This window comes from Aotus nancymaae, unplaced genomic scaffold, assembly GCF_030222135.1.
Source record: "Aotus nancymaae isolate 86718 unplaced genomic scaffold, 86718_ANA_hifiasm-v0.15.2.pri h1tg000040l, whole genome shotgun sequence".
In the NCBI taxonomy this organism is placed as follows: Eukaryota; Metazoa; Chordata; class Mammalia; order Primates; family Aotidae; genus Aotus; species Aotus nancymaae.
The window spans coordinates 40755465-40777051 of NW_026988454.1; the positions used below are offsets into that span (position 1 = coordinate 40755465).

The 21587-nt window shown below is 39.6% G+C and overlaps 1 protein-coding gene and 1 pseudogene across 1 annotated transcript in view; both read right to left on the minus strand.

Moving 5' to 3' along the window:
• CENPW (centromere protein W) overlaps positions 1 to 21587 on the minus strand; it is a 369844-nt gene that overhangs the window by 15123 nt on the left and 333134 nt on the right. Inside the window, exon 6 of the mRNA XM_064360717.1 lies at positions 15981 to 16017. Coding sequence (XP_064216787.1) covers positions 15981 to 16017 — 37 coding nt within the window. The remainder of the gene's footprint in view (positions 1 to 15980; positions 16018 to 21587) is intronic.
• LOC105733339 (elongin-A2-like) lies at positions 18274 to 20508 on the minus strand (annotated as a pseudogene).

Consider the following 21587-nt stretch of genomic DNA (forward strand, 5'->3'; position numbering starts at 1 on the left):
CCTTCTAAGAAAATTCAGAAGTCTTCCAGTTTGACCTCCCAATTGATACAAAAATTCCTCTGACGGCATGCTGCAGATGGCCTTCCAACATCTTCAAAAACACCCTATAATGATGTTCAATTTGAATCCTAGAACCGTATTTGAAAGATACTTTTAGAAAATATTTGAGTCATGTTATTTTTCCTGGTGAATTTATTGATGTAATCCAATTTTCCAAAATAAGTGAAAACATAACTGAACATTTGCCTGAACCTTCAATATTACAATAATGATACCATATAGATATTGTGCCAACACAGTATATTATTTAAGAAACAGAGCACAACTGCATCTCATTTAAAAACTGGAAGATGCTCTCACAATCCTTAAAGTTATGTTTCAAATCAATCAGCATATAAACAGTACACTTGGGACCCCAAAAAGCTTTAAGCTTAACCCTTCTTAGAGAACACTACAATAAGACCATGAGAAATATCAATTTTGATAATCTTAAATTTAGAAATACCTTGATACATTTTATATTAGGCAAGAAGGAATATAAATTTCTAATTAAGAATGGCATCTGTTTATTTAATATTCTACATGAATGGGAACTATGGAATTACGTCTGGTTCTTCCAATGACTGTATAATAATCAATGTATCCTGACTTTAAAGAAAAGCAGAAGTGAAATTGAAAGTACAGACTAAAAGGTATAATATGATCCATCTACTATCAGCTAAAAGTCTTAGACTTGCTACCCTTCTGAAAATGGCATGTTTGAAGAGCACTGTAGAATATGTGTGACGCGCAACTGAGTTCCATCTGCTTGCCCGTATTTGTTAGCCTCCTTGCAGTTCAACACTAGCATGTTACTAGTTTTAGCTGGTGAAATAAGATCGTTTCCAGATTTAGAAGGTAAAAATTCCACTCACGATTCTCTTACATCTCTTTCCCAACTATCAAGGATACTGCATGTTTCAGAGGGTGCTGCTGTAAAATGGTGGAGACGCTATCATCCAGGAATACTGACTGAAACCATGCAGACTAGAGTTCAGTCTGTGTGAGCATATGATAAGAAAATGAGGTTTAAGACTAATTTACTATAATAGCAAAATCTAGCCTGTTCTGATTAACATTGAGAAACTGCTAGATCCAATATTATTACATTTTACAAATTTAAAAGAATCAAATTTTTCAAAATTTGTGATGTAGTCCATAATGAGAAAAATACTTAAATTTTTGCCTTTAATTCTGTTTTTTAAGGTGGATGTAACACTACAATAAATGAAGGGACTGAATTCTAATTTATAAGCTTTACGTCCACCAGCACTTAGATACTCAGCCTGTTATAGTCAGCAAAATAGATACAACGATTATTATTTAAGTATTATTAACTCAGTGTGAAGCAAAAGACTCAGCTACGTAGCCTGAGTATCAAATCAAGACAGAATAGGGGTCCACGGGTGGAATGAGCCCTTGCAGTACTCAGAGAAACTGAGAGACATTATTTTTCTTTGCTAGCTACCCTAGATTCTGCCCTGATGGTTCTTTTTTTTTTTTTTTTTTTTTTTTTTTTTTTTTTGAGACGGAGTTTGACTCTTGTTACCCACGCTGGAGTGCAATGGCGCGATCTCGGCTCACCGCAACCTCCGCCTCCCGGGTTCAATTTTCCTGCCTCAGCCTCCCAAGTAGCTGGGACTACAGGCGCTCGCCACCATGCCCAACTAATTTTTGTATTTTTAGTAGAGACGGGGTTTCACCATGTTGACCAGGATGGTCTCGATCTCCTGACCTCGTGATCCACCCGCCTCGGCCTCCCAAAGTGCTGGGATTATAGGCATGAGTCACCGCGCCCGGTCTGCCTGATGGTTCTTATCCTTTTAATCTCTGTGGCCTCCAACCTGACACATCTGGCTGCAGTCTTCATCTCCACTTCTTCTTCAGGTCTGAATGTTTGTGTCCCCCCAGAATTCATGTGTTAAAATCTAACCACCAATGTGATGTTAGTAGAAGGTGGGATATTTGGGAGGTGATTGTCAGGGCTTTGCCCTCATGAATGGAATAACTACCCTTATAATGGAGTCTCTAGAGAGCTGCCTTACCCCTCCCTTAATGTAAGGATGCAGTTAGAAGGCACCAGTTATGAATCAGGAAACCAGCCCTCACCAGACACCAAATCTGCCAGCAGCTTGATCTTGGGGTTTTCTAGCCTCCAGTCTCTGAGAATATATTTCTGTTGTTTATAAGCCACCAGTCTATGGTATTTTCTTAGAGCAGCCTAAACAGACTAAGATATCCAGCTACAATGGATTATGGCACAATCATTGTAGTAAAGCCAAAAAAGAACAACGCACACCTGTTACTGTATATAATTTCCCTCCTATAAAAGTCTCAGGAAAGATAAAAGGAATCTGGAATAAAGATGTGGTACTCAAAAAATAGGAACCAATGTCACATTCAAGAGTAGTAACTCAAATCAGAATACAAGTAACTGGAAATCAGCAAATATCAAGTAGAGTCATTCAATACATATTAATTGAGCAGTCACAATATGTTAAATACTATGCAAAGCACTGGATGTAGCGTGATAAACAATATTGATAGGCTCTGTTCTCCCAGATGGGTTCATAACCTAGTGGGCACAAAACAAACCAGATATAAAGAGAAGAGTAGGAAATTAAGTGATTTGACATTCATCTGTTGTTCAGGGTAAATTTTCATATCAATAGAAACAAATCTTATCACTCTGCTGTCTAAAATCTTCTGATGGCTTCTTCTTATACTGAAATAAAAGTTGAATTACCTTACCACATCCTTAAAGTCACTTTGTGATTGGGATCCTACCTATTTAATCTTTAATCATCAGTTTTTTTGTCTGTAAAATGTTTATAGTAACATTTACTTCATAGAATTGTTGTGAGGATTAAGTGAGATAGTTTGCAAAGCAATTAATTAGCACTGTATCTGGCAATAGCCCACAATAAACATTCATCAGTAATGTTGCTGTTATCATCTCCTCTGCATTATCTCATGCCTTTTTCATTTTCCCTCACTTTGGCCCCTGAAAACTGTTAGAATACATCAAGTTCTTATCTGTCTATGGATTTTGAACCTTCTTTTTGCTAATTCTCCCTTGGCCTGACAGGTTTCTCATCTGTCACATATCAGCTTAAATTGTCATTTTCAGACTCCCCTTAAAGGGTCCTCCTACAGCTTCTTGTCTCTCTCATACTACTCATTGAATGTTTAACTATCTGAAATTATTTTGTTAATATGTGGGTTTGCTTAAGTTACTGCTTGGCTGGCCCAGCAGAATTAGACTCTGAGGGGCAGAGAGTATCTGCTCTGGTTTGTCCATTGCAGTATCTAATATCCAGTCTGCTTAGAGCAATGCCTTGAATGTAGACGTGCTTTAAAAAATATTTACCAAATGAATCAAAAATGCACAAATAAATCAGACATTCTAATTAGAATAAGGGTTAGGAAAATATTTTTAAAGGAATAGAACTCAAAAAAAAAGTACACAAATAGGCAGAGCAACCTCAAAGTACTGACTTTCTTGCTAAATAATTGGTCAAGAATAGATCAAGTGGATTAAACAAGGGTATCGGGACGTCTGCTCTCACTTGGATAAAATCTCACCCACAACATGAAGCTTCTAATTTTAGAGGTCAAATCATTAATATTATCAAACACTTAGATAATTATCTTTTACAGGGCAGTATAGTAATTGCTGAGACTATGAAGATGAGAAACCACAGGAGACTATGATATAACTAAAAAGAAAATTATTTATTTAAAAAATCATTAAAAAGTGTTAAAATATCTTTTCTTAGGCAGTAAAGTACCTAAGGAGTGTTAGGAAGATTGAAAAGTAAGGAATTTGACTTTCGCACAAACACTGAGTTGATGCAAGACTTGAACAGGACCTGGAAAGATATAAGACTTCATACAAGAACATAGAAAAAAGGTTGGGAGAAGAGTGTGATAACACTGAGGTATCTGTGTGTTAGTAGAGAAATTAATGACCAAAATATCTAGCACTTAAGCTACACTAATAAAGCGCTTCCTATTAGAGAGGAAGCATCGAAAACCAAGAGGACACATTAGCTAGGATCACCTAGTAGAGATGACAGTGCCCCGGATCAGGTATTTTACTGAGTATACGCCATGTGCAATATTCTATGATTAAAAGGTTATTTTCATTTGTATAATGTGCCATAATTTATGAAGAGTTTTCACATAAGTTATCTTAACTAACCCTCATAATAAATCATTTAAGAAGGTCATCATTTTGTAGGTAAAAACTTGTCATTTTTCAAGGTCAACAGTTAGTAAATTATAGATTTGAGGGTGATATTGAATATTAGACTCTATTACAGAGCTTTTTTTTTTACTGTCCCATCTCTGCCTCCCAGTAGCCATAAATATTTATGTCACTGCAAATACAAGTACCACTGTTTAGAATGAATCTGTTAGTCATAGTATCACATGATTTAAGCCTGTATTTTCAAATCAGTTAAGCTCCCATTATAGCAAAAACATTGCCTTAAAATTATACCAATTGTCTTAATTTAAAAGAAGAATTAAGGAAAACTTATTCAACCTCTGCAGAAATGTTTGTATCAGAGGTAGAAATTAGAACTTTCAGTTTTCAGTGATTAAAAAAAAGTGTGAAGGTATGAATGCTAAGTAAAAACTATGAATGTAATGAGGATAAATAATTCAGAACATTCATGTTATAAGAGTTAGTGTATAAAATAATTTGATGTCAAAATATACCGATATAATATAAAGGAATTATGTAATTTGGGTACTTTTGTTTGAACAGCTTAAGAGCTTAAAACTTCCGCTGTTTTGTTTTTATTATCTAGGATATTTACATACTGAATTTTACCAAACTTTTCACTTGTACTTATCTTATGGGGCATATTTAATCAATATGTTATTACTTGATATTTGTATAACTACTATAAATAAAATATTATTTTATATAAAAACCTACACAATCAAGTCATTTTGAACATTTAAAATATGAAATATATCAAATAGCAAATTCTGTCAGTCATTATATGAAGATACACAATAATCACAGATAGATACTATTTCAACTGAAAGGTAGCTAACACTAACTAATATTTATGTTGCTGGTGACATTTATTCCCTAAAAGTTATTATAGTATCTTTTCCCCAAAATTGAAAAAAACTGAAAAATTGACACATGCAACTTCTTTACTGAATATTGTTTTAATACTAATGTGAAAATTTTCTTTGTGCACAAACACTTTTCTTTAGGGTACGTTTTAAAAAATCAACCTGAAGAATTCTGTATCTGTTTCACTGGTGATGACAACTATGTTAATTGCTTGCAGATAACATCTGTTCTAGTGAAATCAAGATGCAGAGTCTGGGTTGGATCTGTGGTGCTAGCAGCTTTCTAAAGCTTTGTCTGGGAGACCCACTGCATGCATTTCACAGACTCTCCAGGCAGCTGGAGGGCTTTTTAGTTTTTTTGAGAACCATCCAGCAACTGAAATAAAATCTGCCAGGAATCCTGGGTCATCGAAATGTCTCCCTTTGAGCAGTGGACTCACCTTTGAAGCTTCAAGATATCCACTGACCATGACGCCTGAGCGTGCTCCGGCTAAAGCAAGTTCAGGGTGATCTGCCAACTGCCTGCATGCAAGAGCAAGCCTCTGACTTCCTTCTCTGTTTACAGAGGAGGGTGAAGGGCCTCTCTAGAAGCGATGGCAATAGCCTGGTCAACATAATGTCAGATATAAAGGGCCCTTATGCTCAACAGGCCACGTTTACAATTTTACAGGGTTCATGGACTGCAATTGCTTGCCAGATGTGCCTATGGAGTTGCATAACCATGGCATCATGATTGCTCTGGTCTTGATTCTTTGTAGGCTCGCATATTTGCATCTCCTTTAAGCCATGATTCGTATAGACTCTGATGTACTATTCTTAGAACAGCCAACGCCACTAGTCTGTGGAATACATAGCTGTGTTGCCTTTTGTTCTACTGCAGACTCATAGAGAAAACCCTAGAGTGGTCATTTTTAGTATTTGTAGACCCAGCTGACTATGTGAACCGAAGTTGTGAGCATAGGGATCTCACTAGTTTTGCAGGTAGGGTTAAGGTGATGTAGTTCAAAAAATTGAAAAATGTATCTGTATTTGCAACCAGTTATATACTTGAGATAAAGGAGATAAGAGAGATGGACGAAAAAAAATGAAAGAGGAAAACATATGAGACTAACCTCTTAGATGTTAATGGGGAGAGGTTAGAGTAAGAAAGAAAATCTCAAGAGTAAGAAAAGTGGATATAGTGAGAATAGAACTATTAAATAATACACGTTCGTATTATAGTATATAAATTGATTTAAACCATTTAACTTTAAAATCTGTTCCTTATTGCCAATATTAATGTTTCATATATTTCCAACATTTTTACACATCTCATTTGTATTAGAGCTAATGATACAATAGCTTAAAATAAATACACTTTCATCTTGTAATACTGAAGAAATAAGCTCTTTTGGTATTTCATTTGAGAACTTTTCCTATATAATAAACAATATTACAACAAATATAGATAATATTCTTCTCTTCTATCAATAACTGTCTCAGTCAACTCAGACTACTATAACAAAATATCATGCAGACGGTGACTTAAATGACAAAATTTTATTTTACATAGTTCTGGAGGCTGGGAATTCCAAAGTCAAGGTGCTGGCTACTTTAGTTCCTGGTGAGAGCTCTCTTCCTGGCTTGCAGAATGCTATCTTCTTCTTGTGTCCACACATTATGGAGAGAGGAAGTTCCGGTGGGTTTCTTCCTCTTCCTATAAAGAAAGGCACTAATCTCATCATGGGGACTTCACCCTCACAACATCATCTAAGCTTAATTACTTCCCCAAGGCCATATCTCCTAACACTATCACACTTGGCCTTCAACATACGAATTTCTGGGAAACACAAATATTTAGTCTATAATAATAACCAAATTTTTTGACATTTTACTACTTATTCAGAAAGAAAGCACAGGAATAATTTTATACAAATTTAAAATGGGCTCCATTTATGAAATAGTCCATATTGGAATAATTAGCTAAGACAATATATTTTCTTTATATATGGATACGGTCATCCTTGTTTTTCCTATCATTATATATGAGTAAAACTTTAGAGCTTATATATTTGTCAATTAGAGAATGATTTTTTATTTTATTTTATTGCATTTTAGGTTTTGGGGTACATGTGAAAAACATGCAAGGTTGTTGCATAGGTGCATACGTGGCAGTGTGATTTGCTGCCTTCCTCCCCTTCACCTATATGTGGCATTTCTCCCCATGCTATTTCTCCCCAACTCCCCACCCCCCACTGTCCCCCCTACTCCCCTGCAACAGACCCCAGTGTATAGTGCTCCCCTCCCTGTGTCCATCTGTTCCCATTGTTCAATACCCGTCTATGAGTGAGAACATGTGATGTTTGATTTTGTGTTCTTGTGTCAGTTTGCTGAGAATGATGGTTTCCAGGTTCATCCATGTCCCTACAAAGGACACGAACTCATCGTTTTTGATGGCTGCATAATATTCCATGGTGTATATGTGCCACATTTTTCCTGTCCAGTCTATCATCGATGGGCATTTGGGTTGGTTCCAGGTCTTTGCTATTGTAAATTGTGCTGCAATGAACATTCGTGTGCATGTGTCCTTATAGTAGAACGATTTATAATCCTTTGGATATATACCCAGTAATGGGATTGCTGGGTCAAATGGAATTTCTATTTCTAGGTCCTTGAGAAATCGCCACACTGTTTTCCACAGTGATTGAACTAATTTACACTCCCACCAACAGTGTAAAAGTGTTCCTATTTCTCCACATCCTCTCCAGCATCTGTTGTCTCCAGATTTTTTAATGATCGCCATTCTAACTGGCGTGAGATGGTATCTCAATGTAGTTTTGATTTGCATTTCTCTAATGACCAGTGATGATGAGCATTTTTTCATATGTTTGTTGGCCTCATGAATGTCTTCTTTTGTAAAGTCTCTGTTCATATCCTTCACCCATTTTTGAATGGACTTGTTTGTTTTTCTCTTGTAAATCTGTTTTAGTTCTTTGTAAATTCTGGATATCAGCCCTTTGTCAGATGGGTAGGCTGCAAAAATTTTTTCCCATTGTGTTGGTTGCCGATTCACTCTATTGACTGTTTCTTTTGCCGTGCAGAAGCTGTGGAGTTTGATTAGGTCCCATTTGTCTATTTTGGCTTTTGTTGCCAATGCTATTGGTGTTTTGGTCATAAAGTCCTTGCCTATGCCTATGTCCTGAATGGTTTTGCCTAGGTTTCCTTCTAGGGTTTTTATGGTGGTAGGTCTTATGTTTAAGTCTTTAATCCATCTGGAATCAATTTTAGTGTAAGGTGTCAGGAAGGGGTCCAGTTTCTGCTTTCTGCATATGGCTAGCCAGTTTTCCCAACAGCACTTATTGAACAGGGAATCCTTTCCCCATTGCTTGTTTTTATCAGGTTTGTCAAAGATCAGATGATTGTAGATATGTTGTGTTGCCTCTGATGCTTCTGTTCTGTTCCATTGGTCTATATCTCTGTTTTGGTACCAGTACCATGCTGCTTTAATTTCTGTAGCCTTGTAGTAGAGTTTGATGTTCGGTAGTGTGATGCCTCCCACTTTGTTCTTTTTGCTTAGAATTGACTTGGCTATTCGGGCTCTCTTTTGGTTCCATATGAAGTTTAAGGTGGTTTTTTCCAGTTCTGTGAAGAAGGTCATTGGTAGCTTGATGGGGATAGTGTTGAATCTGTAAATTACTTTGGGCAGTATGGCCATTTTCACGATATTGATTCTTCCTAACCATAAACATGGAATGTTTCTCCATCTGTTTGTGTCCTCTCTTATTTCGTTGAGCAGTGGTTTGTAGTTCTCCTTGAAGAGGTCCTTTGCATTCCTTGCTAGTTGTTATTCCTAGGTATTTTATTCTCTTTGTAGCAATTGTGAATGGCAGTTCGTTCTTGATTTGGCTCTCTTTAAGTCTGTTATTGGTGTATAGGAATGCTTGTGATTTTTGCACATTGATTTTGTATCCTGAGACTTTGCTGAAGTTGCTTATCAGTTTCAGGAGATTTTGAGCTGAGATGATGGGGTCTTGTAGATATACAATCATGTCGTCTGCAAATAGAGACAATTTGACTTCCTCCTTTCCTAATTGAATACCCTTTATTTCTTTTTCTTGCCTGATTGCTCTGGCTAGAACTTCCAGTACTATATTGAATAGGAGTAGTGAGAGAGGGCATCCTTGTCTAATGCCAGATTTCAGAGGGAATGCTTCCAGTTTTTGCCCATTCAGTATGATATTGGCTGTTGGTTTGTCGTAAATAGCTTTTATTATTTTGAGATATGTTCCGTCGATACCTAGTTTATTGAGAGTTTTTAGCATAAAGGGCTGTTGAATTTTGTTGAATGCCTTCTCTGCATCAATTGAGATGATCATGTGGTTTTTGTTTTTGGTTCTGTTTATGTGGTGAATTACATTTATAGACTTGCGTATGTTGAACTGGCCTTGCATCCCCAGGATGAATCCTACTTGATCATGGTGGATAAGCTTTTTGATGTGTTGTTGTAATCGGCTTGCCAGTATTTTATTGAAGATTTTTGCATCTATGTTCATCATGGATATTGGCCTGTAGTTTTCTTTTCTTGTTGAGTCTCTGCCGGGTTTTGGTATCAGGATGATGTTGGTCTCATAAAATGATTTGGGAAGGATTCCTTCTTTTTGGATTATTTGGAATAGTTTCAGAAGGAATGGTATCAGCTCTTCTTTGTATGTCTGGTAGAATTCTGCTGTGAACCCACCTGGACCTGGGCTTTTTTTGGGTGGTAGGCTCTTAGTTGCTGCCTCGACTTCAGACCTTGTTATTGGCCTATTCAGGGTTTTGACTTCTTCCTGGTTTAGGCTTGGGAGGAGGCAACTGTCCAAGAATTTATCCATTTCTTCCAGGTTTTCTAGTTTATGTGCATAGAGTTGTTTGTAATAATCTCTGATGATGGTTTGAATTTCTGTGGAATCTGTGGTGATATCCCCTTTATCATTTTTTATTGCCTCTATTTGGTTATTCTCTCTTTTCTCTTTTATTAATCTGGCTAGTGGTCTGTCTATTTTGTTGATCTTTTCAAAAAACCAGCTCCTGGATTTATTGATTTTTTATAGGGTTTTTCCTGTCTCTATCTCCTTCAATTCTGCTTTGATCTTAGTTATTTCTTGTCTTCTGCTAGGTTTTGAGTTTTTTTGATCTTGCTCCTCTAGCTCTTTCAATTTTAATGATAGGGTGTCAATTTTAGATCTCTCCTTTCTTCTCATGTGGGCACTTATTGCTATATATTTTCCTCTAGAGACTGCTTTAAATGTATCCCAGAGATTCTGGTATGTGGTGTCTTCATTCTCGTTGGTTTCGAAGAACGTCTTTATTTCTGCCTTCATTTCATTGTTTATCCAGTCAACATTCAGGAGAAAGTTGTTCATTTTCCATGAAGCTGTGCGGTTCTGGTTGGTTTCTGAATTCTGAGTTCTAACTTGATTGCACTGTGGTCTGAGAGACTGTTTGTTATGGTTTTCATTCTTTTGCATTTGCTGAGGAGTGATTTACTTTCAATTATGTGGTCAATTTTCGAGTAGGTGTGATGTGGTGCTGAGAAGAATGTATATTCTGTGGATTTGGGGTGGAGAATTCTGTAAATGTCTATTAGGTTTGCTTGTTCCAGGTCTGAGTTCAAGTCCTGGATATCCTTGTTAATTTTCTGTCTCGTTGATCTGTCTAATGTTGACAATGGTGTGTTGAAGTCTCCCACTATTACTGTGTGGGAGTCTAAGTCTCTTTGTAAGTCTTTAAGAACTTGCCTTATGTATCTCGGTGCTCCTGTATTAGGTGCATATATATTTAGGATTGTTAGCTCTCCTTGTTGCATTGATCCTTTTACCATTATGTAATGTCCTTCTTTGTCTCTTTTGATCTTTGTTGCTTTAAAGTCTATTTTATCAGAGATGAGAATTGCAACTCCTGCTTTTTTTTGCTCTCCATTTGCTTGGTAAATCTTCCTCCATTCCTTTATTTTGAGCCTTTGTGTATACTTGCATGTGAGGTGGGTTTCCTGGATACAGCACACTGATGGGTTTTGGTTTTTTATCCAATTTGCCAGTCTGTGTCTTTTGATTGGGGCATTTAGTCCATTTACATTTAGGGTTAATATTGTTATGTGTGAATTTGATCCTGTCATTTTGATGCTAGCTGGTTGTTTTGCCCATTGGTTGATGCAGATTCTTCATTGTGTTGATGCTCTTTACCATTTCGTGTGTTTTTGGAGTGGCTGGTACTGGTTGTTCTTTTCTATGTGTAGTGCCTCCTTCTGGAGCTCTTGTAAAGCCGGTCTGGTGGTGATGAAATCTTTGAGTACTTGCTTGTTCACAAAGGATTTTATTTTTCCTTCACTTATGAAGCTTAGTTTGGCTGGATATGAAATTCTGGGTTCAAAGTTCTTTTCTTTAAGGATGTTGAATATCGGCCCCCACTCTCTTCTGGCTTATAGGGTTTCCGCTGAGAGATCTGCTGTGAGTCTGATGGGCTTCCCTTTGTGGGTAACCCGACCTTTCTCTCTGGCCACCCTTAGTATTTTCTCCTTCATTTCAACCCTGGTGAATCTGATGATTATGTGCCTTTGGGTTGCTCTTCTAGAGGAATATCTTTGTGGTGTTCTCTGTATTTCCTGGACTTGAATATTGGCCTGCCTTGCTAGGATGGGGAAGTTTTCCTGGATAATATCCTGAAGAGTATTTTCCAGCTTGGATGCATTCTCTTCGTCACATTTGGGTACACCTATCAAATGTAGATTAGGTCTTTTCACATAGTCCCATATTTCTTGTTGACTTTGTTCATTCCTTTTTACTCTGTTTTCTCTAATCTTGCCTTCTTGTTTTATTTCATTGAGTTGATCTTCGACTTCTGATATCCTTTCTTCTGCTTGGTCAATTCAGCTGTTGAAACTTGTGCATGCTTCGCGAAGTTCTCGTGTTGTGTTTTTCAGCTCCATCAATTCATTCATGTTCCTCTCTAAGTTGTCCATTCTTGTTAGCATTTCATCAAGTCTTTTTTCAAGGTTCTTGGTTTCTTTGCATTGGGTTAGAACATGTTCTTTTAGCTCACAGAAGTTTCTCATTATCCACTTGCTGAAAGCTGATTCTGTCATTTCATCACACTCATTCTCCATCCAGTCTTGTTCCCTTGCTGGTGAGGAGTTGTGATCCCTTGTAGGAGGAGAGGTGTTCTGGTTTTGGGTGTTTTCATCCTTTTTGCACTGGTTTCTTCCCATCTTTGTGGATTTATCCACCTGTCGACTTTGTAGTTGCTGTCTTTCTGATTTTGGTATGTTTAAGTCTGCAGCAGCCAAACTCCTAAACCCCCTTTTCTTCCCCCCAGGGGTTCTGTCCCAGGGAGTTAGGGCTTTTTGAATTTCCGCTGTGCTGATGCCGTTTTCCCTGCCCACAAGGTGGCAGCCTAGTCACACTCAGCCTGCAGAGGCTTCACTCAGCTGCTGTGGGCTCCGCCCAGTTTCCGGGTGAACTTCCCTGCAGTCCTGTTTATATGGGTGTAGTTAGAACTGCTTCCGCTATGTTGGCCCCCCCCGTAATGACAGAGTCTCTGTAGTGGCGGGTTGCCTTGGTGATGGCAGATTGCCCTGGGAACTGCAGGGTGCCTCCGTAATGGCGGACGCCCCTCCTCCACAGAGCTGGACCATCCCGGGTTTGTGTTTGCTGTGGCACTTTTTTGCCCAGGAATCTCCTGGCCTGGCTCCCTGTTTCAACTCCCCTTGCTGGCTAAGAGGGGACACCGTCTTGTTTGCTCTGCCCCGGGAGCCGCTGCATCAGCTGAAACCGCAGCTCTGAGATTCGTGGCGCTTTTTTGCCTAGGAATCTCCTGGCCTGGCTCCCCGTTTCAGCTCCCCTTGCTGGCTTAGAGGGGACTCAGTCTCGCTCACTCTGGATTGGGAGCTGCTGTGCCAGGGCGCAGGCCAAGCGGTCGCGCCGGGCAAAACAGCGGCGCTGGTGACCCGTGGGGCTCCTCCGCCTGTGAATCTCCTGGTCTGTGGGCAGTAAAAATCCGTCTGGAAATGCAGCATCCACTCACCCTCTGTGCTTTCTCTCGGACCTACAATCCCGAGTTCCTCCTAACCGGCCATCTTGGATCCGTCTCCAATTAGAGAATGATTTTAAAGAAAGACAGAACTGCTCAAAATTTCAGACTAGAAAGCTAAATTGATGATTTGATGAATACAGCCAAAAAATAGTAAAGGTTCACAGCATAATCATTGAAATGATCAAGAAAGGTAGGAATATTTTTGATTTAAATCCAGTCTATAATCTGGATTTTAAAATTATTTGGGCCAAGAGATCTTTTTTTGTATAATTAGATTACTGTTTTCAGCTCCTTAAATTCAACCAAATGAAATTATTTTTTAATAAATCATTTATTTCGGACTTTTAAAATTAACAATACTATTTTGAAAAGATACAGTTTCATTTTAAAGACAGTACATATCAAATATAATTTATTTAAAAAATTCTGTAACCTTTTGTCCTCTAGAATTAGCTAAGTTAGCACATCTCACCATGCATGTTAACCCTATCAAATTAACTACTATTTCTCCTTTGTAGAATTTATTCCTCTTGTAGGTAATTATGTGTTCAATGATTACTTTCCCAATATCTATGAGGAACCCAGTTTCCTCACAGATACTGGGTTCTATGAGGACAGAGGCTTTACTTGTTAGGGGATCCCTAGTTAAAGTAGACACACAGCTACAATTTGATGGGGGAAAGAGAAAAGGAGGGAGAAAGGAAAGGATGAAGAAAAGACAAAGAAGAGACAGAAGAATGGAGTGACCATAATATCACCTGTGAATATTGCTATTAAATCAGTCTGATCTCAGAGATGCTCAATCATCCATCAAGAGAAGGAGAGAAAAGAAAGGCTATTTTTCTCATAAAATCCAATGTTGAAGGTTATGTATTAAGGCAAGAGAACAAAAAAAAATTCAGAGCATAACATAAAACTGGAAAAAGAAACCCATGCTGAAATGTTTTAAAGGAAGAAACAAGAAGGTCAAAGCAGGTTAAACGCAAGGGTAGGCATGATATATTAACAGTTTGGATATATGTCCCCATCAAATCTCATGTTAAATTGTAATCCGCAGCATTGGAGGTGGGGCCTAGTTGGAGGTATTTAGGTCATGGGGTATTTTGGCTTGGTGCTATTCTCCTGGATAGTGAGTGAGCATGAGAGTGAATTCTCATGAAATCTGGTCATTAAAAAATCTGTGGTCCCTCTCCCCTCCACTCTCTCTCTTGCTCCTGTTCCCACCATGTGAGATGCCTGCTCCCCCCTCATCCTTAGTGATGATTATAAGCTCCTTGAGGTTCTCAATGGAAGCAAATGCTGGCATCATACTTCTTGTACTGTCTACAGAACTGTGAGCCAATTAAACCTCTTTTCTCTATAAATTACCCACTCTCTGGTATTTCATTATGGCAATGCAATAACAAAATTACACTGATAATACAAGGTATATTTGTGTATTACCATAAAGATGAAGCTGAATGTAGAAAAACAGTAAATTAAAGAATTGCTTAGGTCAACGGTTCTTTAGGTGTGGTTGGTAGACAAGTGCTGGCCCACAAATAGCTGTTACCTGTTCATAATAAGATAAGCACAGAACTTGAGAGCAAGCATTGAGAAATGTTTATAAAATTTGATGAAGTAATTTTGTGTCCATTGAAAATAATGAAGATAGATTTGGGCTTGTACCAAATCTATTTGGTAATTAAGTTATATTTTTATAAAGTAAAATTATAAATTAAAAAGGTAAAAATATTTTTAAATGAAAAATGTAAAAAGGTTTAATAACTACCTTCAACAAAGGCAGTCTGAGAAGTACTGCCTTAGACAATGTGTTGGCAGCTGTGCATGGTTTCATGGCTTCTCCCCATCTCTTGTGGTTGTATAATTCTACTTGTCTTAAAGCAAATATACACAAATAGCCTCTGCAACCTTTCGCACAATGAAAAAATGATCTTAAACGTACCAACTGGGAATTGTTTTAAAGAGTTTTCTAATTTGTGATGTGTGACAATATATGAAACTTCAAGTAGAATAAATACAGAGGTTTTTGGTTTCGTTTCAATGTACAAAGCTAGAGCACTGTCACCATGTGGGCTCGAAGCTCTTTTCTGCTTGACTGTTTCTGTAAATGTTTACATAGAAGTAGACCACTTTTCAAGCATTTGCAAATGGTAGTTTGCTATAATATAGGTGCAGAAATCTTCCTTTCAGAAAAACTTGGGATCAGAAATGTTGAGCTTTAAAAAACTTAAAATCCTTCTCCAATTTTCCCCTTCTGTAACAGCATTCCACATAAAAATTTCAGTTATACCCCATCTTTTTAAAAAACCTATTAAACCATATGTCAGACAAGTGAAAATACATTAGGAATAACATAATAAACATTGACTTATGCAACATTGAGTTTAATCAAGTAAACATCACAAGCAGAATTGAAGACTTTGCTCTGATCATATTATCTCTATTTCCTTTACGTAGATGTAAATGCTGGTTTTGCCCGTTTCTTTGTTAGTTTTAACAGAGAAGGCGAATCTCATGTCCTTCTGGTGTTAATGTGATGGAATGTGAAGGAAATTCTGACCCTCTGAAAGTACTAAACTATCAGGCTTATGATGCTGAATAGCAGGTAACTTTTTTTCAGGTTCTGAAGGGGCCCAGGAATCAATCCTTTCTTCCCCAGCTGAGTTGAGAACCAAGTTGAAGACAAACACAGAAGTTAGACAGGAGAGTGGTCTGCCTTGCATCTTGCCACTTGGCTTGCTAGCATTCCCCTGATCTGAACTCCTGACAACAGAACCTGCTCCCAAACTTACCATGTGAAGGAGAGCACATGTGCATTCTTTCTGAGACCTGCAGAGAAAGGAAAGGGAGAGGCTAAGCAGACCAAGCAAAATTCTTTCTTCTCAAACCAACCAGATAATGAACTCCTGTTCCCTTTAGGAGAAATGAGTGGGTAGGCAGAGAAAAGCAAGCAGTTGACCTCTGGAGGTCCCTAGACTTAAAAACATAAAGCCTGAGAAAGAAAATTCCTCCCCAGCATTAACTATGGACAATTTTTAAAAATTTATATTCCATATGTAAATATTCCTATGAGGTATATATTGTCTTTATGCTTTTAGATGTATTTCTTTAAAAACTTCTATAACTTGAAACTTAAATAGAAATGTACACAATGGATTGTTATTTTATATAATGGAGTTCTGATGATATTAATTCTTATTCTTTCTCACAAAAGAAGTATTAAAGAGTTCTTAGTTTTGGCTAAAATAATATTGTGTGCTCTTTTTGAATTTCCCAATTTAGCTAATTCACTTCTCTCTATGGCCTTCTATTCCTTTAAAAATTTTAAACAGCTTAATTAAGATATGATTTATATACAGCTAACTAATTCAAAGTGTACAATTCTTTTTTTTACTATATTCACAGATATGCAACAAACATTACCATGATCAATTTTAGAATGTGTCCATCACATCCTAAAGAAACTCTGCTCTCTACATTACCTTCTCTATCTCTCCATCCAATGCTCTTTCCTAAGCAACGACTAATCTACTTTCGATTTTTATAGATTTTGTTATTCTGGATATTTCATGTAAATGAACACTGAGTATGTAGTGTTTTGTGACTGGCTTCTTTCACTTAGTATAATGTCTTTAAGTCTTATCCATGTTGCAGCACATATCAGTACTTTATTCCATCTTATGCTGAACACTATATCTATATAGCACATTTTGCCTACCCATTAGTCAGTCAATGGGTGTTTGGGTTGTTTCTACGACTTGGTGGTTGTGAATAATTATTCTATAGACATTCATGTCTAACGTGTGTCCTATAGGTGGTGTATAGTTGGATCTTGTTTTCTTTTTAAATCCTTCTGACAATTTCTGCATTTTGATCAGATTTCTTAATTCATTCACATTTAATGTTATGTTTTATATAGTTGAATTTACATCTGTCATTTTTACTTTTTGTTTACTGTGTCATGTATTTTTCTGTTCCTTTATTCTTTCTATACTACTTTCTTCTGCATTAAGTAAATATTTCCTAATGAATAATTTAAATTATTTATCTCACTATGCTTTTTGATGTTTGTTGTTGTTGTTTTAGGGGTTACTCTAGAGCTTACCATGTATACCTTAATTTACAAAATCAGCTTTCAATATGTACTTGATCCCAGTGAGACATAGAAATATATTACTTCCATACAACACCATTTTCTCTCCTTATTTTTGTGGTATTATTATATTAATAGTATACTGATTAATGTTACAAACCCAATAGTACATTGTTAATTCTAATACAGATTTAATCCTACTGACCTCCTTTGCGCAGAAACACATTGCATTTCTATGTGCTATAGGCCCAGCAATACATTATATACATACAATTTTACACTATTTTTAAATCAGTTAAGAAACTGCTCATTTGTCTTTATCCTGTCTTCTATAATTAGGTAATTACCTTTACTGGTGTTCTTTATTTTTGTGTGGATTGCAATTACCCTATAGGGTTACTTACTTTCAGCCTGAAGAACTTTCTTTAGTATTTCTTGTAAGACAAGTTTGCTAGGAACAAATTGTCTTGTTTTTCTTTACCTGAAAATGTCTTAATTTAATTTTTGAAAGACAGCTTTGCTGAGTAGAGAATTCTTGATTGATAGTTTCTTCTTTGTACATTTTCTTTTTTTTTTTTTTTATGTACTGAGATTTATCAGTGTTAACTAATGGCTTGTGAGTTTGTGTCTAAAAAGTAATTATCTAGTTGATGATTTAAAAACCAAAAAATAGGGAATCCTACATCTTGTACCTCGTTGATGATTTTAACTGAGGCATGATTTAGAAAGTGATCAGTTAACCACCAAAGTGAAATCGATCTGAAAGCGTTCACATCTTCTGAATTCTGAGGTGTCCTCCCAGCAGGGAGGCAGTGGCTAGGTATGGGAGGCCAAATCCCAGGGCCAGCACTGGTAACCTGCAGAATTCAGAAGCGCAACTGTGCACCAAGCCAAAGGTTCTGGTGTCCGTTGGAAGTTGCGTTCCTTCACCCGCATTGACTTGGCATTGGTCCTCCTCCCCTTAGATTCCATCTGTAAGACGAGTCTTGCGTTTATCGTCGGGAGAATCTTCTCTTGTAGTCTCGAATGGCCTTGGCCATCAGCGGGGCCACTTTCTTTGCAGCCTGTTTCCGGATTTTGGCCTTGGGCGTCGCCTGCCCATTGCCGCAGCTCAGGCAGGCGTAGGCCCGCTTCTTGGGGAGCCTGGGAAGGCTGCCGCCGCCGCCGCCTCCGCTGGAGGGAGGGTGGCTGCTTTTCGTGGGATGCCAGTCTGGGTCGATGTTGCCATTTTCAGGGTCAGCGGCTCCTGCAGACTTCTCTTGGGTCCTCGGAGCATCATAAGGCATCTCGGCCACCGAGTTGAAACAGATCATCTTCGTCTGTCGGTCGTTGGGCTTGTTTTCACGTGCAGCCCGGATATTGGTCGTCACTACGCGCAGCTGCTGCTCTCGGGCATGCCGGAGCCGCAGGTACAGCTCCCTCCAAGACTCGTGCTCCTGCGGCTTTTCTCCCTTGAAGTCCTGGAGGCAGTGAATCCTCCACAATCCATCTGTCTCTCCGATGAGTGCGTGATTGTTTTTCTCTGTGCGACATAGCTGGTCAGGCGTACACCCTTCCAGGACAAGTTCAAGAACCCAAGAGGGGACGCGTCTCACTTGGCCCAGGGCGTCGGGGTTGTCTCTAAGCACCCAGATGCACTGCTGGCGCAAGGTCAGCCACTGGGGCTGGCGGGCAGGCCTGGAGCCCGAGTACACCTGCATCTTAACATTCACTCTGCGTCCAGAGGAACCAGCTTCCTCCTGGAACGTCAGTGTGGAGAGTGCCGTTTCTGTCTGTGGCTGGGCGGTCATGGACTCAAAGGCGGACAGCAGATCCTAGTTGGCCTGCATCCAGGGCTCTGAGAGGTCCCACAGCTCTGAGAAGCCGTGGCTGAGCATGGTTTTCCGCCCGGAGGAATCAGCACCGGCCGCCTGTAGCTTCTCGGAGTGGCTTTCCTTGACAGGAGGCAATTTCGGAGGTGAAGCCCAGGACTCACCAGTGCCTTTGGAATGGCTTGCTCTCCGTTGTTGATCTCCACGTGCGGTGCTGGAAGATTTCGCAGTCTTTTTCTGTTTCTTCTGCAACTGGTCGTAGGTGAGGTATTGTTCAAATGACAGAGCAGGCTGCTTGAATTCCTCAGCCCCCTCTCCCTCCTCCACCTCAGAGAGGGAGCCCACGGATACTGCGTCCAAATGAGCAGTCGGTGGCTTCCCCTCTTCAATCTCTGGGATGCTGGAAAGTTGCTGTTTGACCCCGGGGGACGGGCCGTGTGTCCCCTTTCGTGGGACCCAGCCTCTTCTTGAGCGAGTGTCTGTGCGTAGGCCTCTCCGGGTGGCCATCTGGAGCCACTGCCCGGGCGGGGAGACGCTGGCCACTGCCGCCAGGGCGCCCTCCTTCCTTATGTGTCCTGACGCTAGCAGAGGGCTGTCTGTCCCTGACGCTTTCCCGGGAGTGTGGCCTTGGGGTTTCCCCTCTGGAGCAGGCCCCGGAGGATGTCTCCCTGATGGAAGCGGGAGACTGCCCACGGCCCTGGGCACCTACAGGGCGTTCTCCCTGGCGAGAGGATTTGTGCCCCTTGCTGTGGCCCCTCACCGCTTCAGCCTGGGGTTGGCCCTCGAAGCGTTGAGCGAGCGGAGGCCTGCCCTGAGCAGCGTCACCGTGGCCTCTTCTGGCTTGCTGCCCAGGCTCCAGGCCCTGGGTCATTGGGAGAGTCCCGGTGCGCCCTGACGGAGGGGCCAGATGGGGGCCGGAATCAGCGGGGGCAATTCTGGGGCGCTTTCTCTCCGCTCCGTCCTGGCGACTGGGGGAGCTTTGCTTAGGTCTCCAGAGCCCCGTAGGCGTTGTGTGTGCTGTCCGTCTGTGCTCAGGACTGTGAGATCGACTCCTAGGGGCCGTGCTGTTTCCCGGGAAGCCCCAGGCCTTTCCTTGGTCCTGAAGAGCCTCCCCGAAGCGCTTTTGGGAAGAGCTCTCCTCACGGTCCTGTGAGTCGGGCCTGGGCCTGGTGTTTGGGTCCACAAGAAGCAGTTCTTCCACCGGGCCGCCAAGTCTCTGGCAAAGTGGCCCACGTGCTGATGCTTCTGCAGGCTCTTCACCGTCTTTCGGATTCCAGTCTCCGCCAGGATGTCTGCCGTCATGGGCAAGGCGGAGAATTTCTGCAGATATTTCCCTAGCTTCTTCGGGTCTGTCTTAGTGGCTAGACACACCTGCAGCTTCTCCACTGCGTGCAGCATAGTCGAGCCTGCCGCCATCTCACCAGATCTGTGCAGGTGTCGCTGTCCCTGAGGCGGCCGGCTGCAGCTCTCTCCTGGGGCAGCGGGAGGTGACGTCCGGGGCGCCGGTCCTCCGGGGCGCCGGTCCTCCCTGGCTGCCCCTTTGCACATTTTCAATATATTATTCCATTGTCTTCTATCCTCCATGTTATCTGATGAGAAGTCAACTGTTAATCTTATTAGAATTTGCTTTATTAATAAGTAGTGGGTCATTTTTGCTTGCTGATTTCAAGGTTTTCTCTTTGCCTTTGATGTATGTATAAGTGAGTTTACCTTCTTCAAAATAAGTTTATTATATATTTATAAGTAATAAATCAAGGGAAGGAAACAGAGTCATGTTACTTAGTTTTAAAAATGAAGAAATTATGGCTAATGCCAGAAGATATAACTTAAAGTATTAATTCTCCTTGTAAGTAATTTAGAGAAGAGCAATCCAGAGGACACTGATTTCAAAAGAATCCTCTGGTACTATTAATAATTATGTGCATTCATTATTTGATTAAAAATCAAAACATGATATAATTTCAATATAATATTTAAAATATATTGACTCTCTGTCCTGTGTCCTACGGGCAGGTTTAAATACTCTTTGAAGAAAGAAAAGATCAAAGGTTTGCCTCCTTTAATTTTATCCAAACCAACTTACATAAGTTTCCCTCTCTGCCATCTTTTGATCCATGAATTTATTTTTCTTTTAAAGCAGAGCAACTAAACAATGAGTCAACATGTACCCCCGTATTCATTATATTTATGCAAGTCCTAAACATACCAATGAAAGGAAAAACAGGAACATGGACATCCAAGATATTCCCAAGCATGCATTTTGTTCATTTTTATTTACCACTCACCTGCCATCTCCTCTACTCAATATCCCTTCCAAATTTTATTTAGTTTTATTTTCTTGAGGTGATATTAGCCAAATAATATGCTGTTCCAATGCTAATTGCTTTCCCTCTCTGTGTGAACAGAGCCCTCTGTCTAGCACAATCAGGGATTATAGCTAAACAGCTAATTTTGCCTCCGATCTACTTGATGCCCTTACTGCTAGTTCTTGCCTT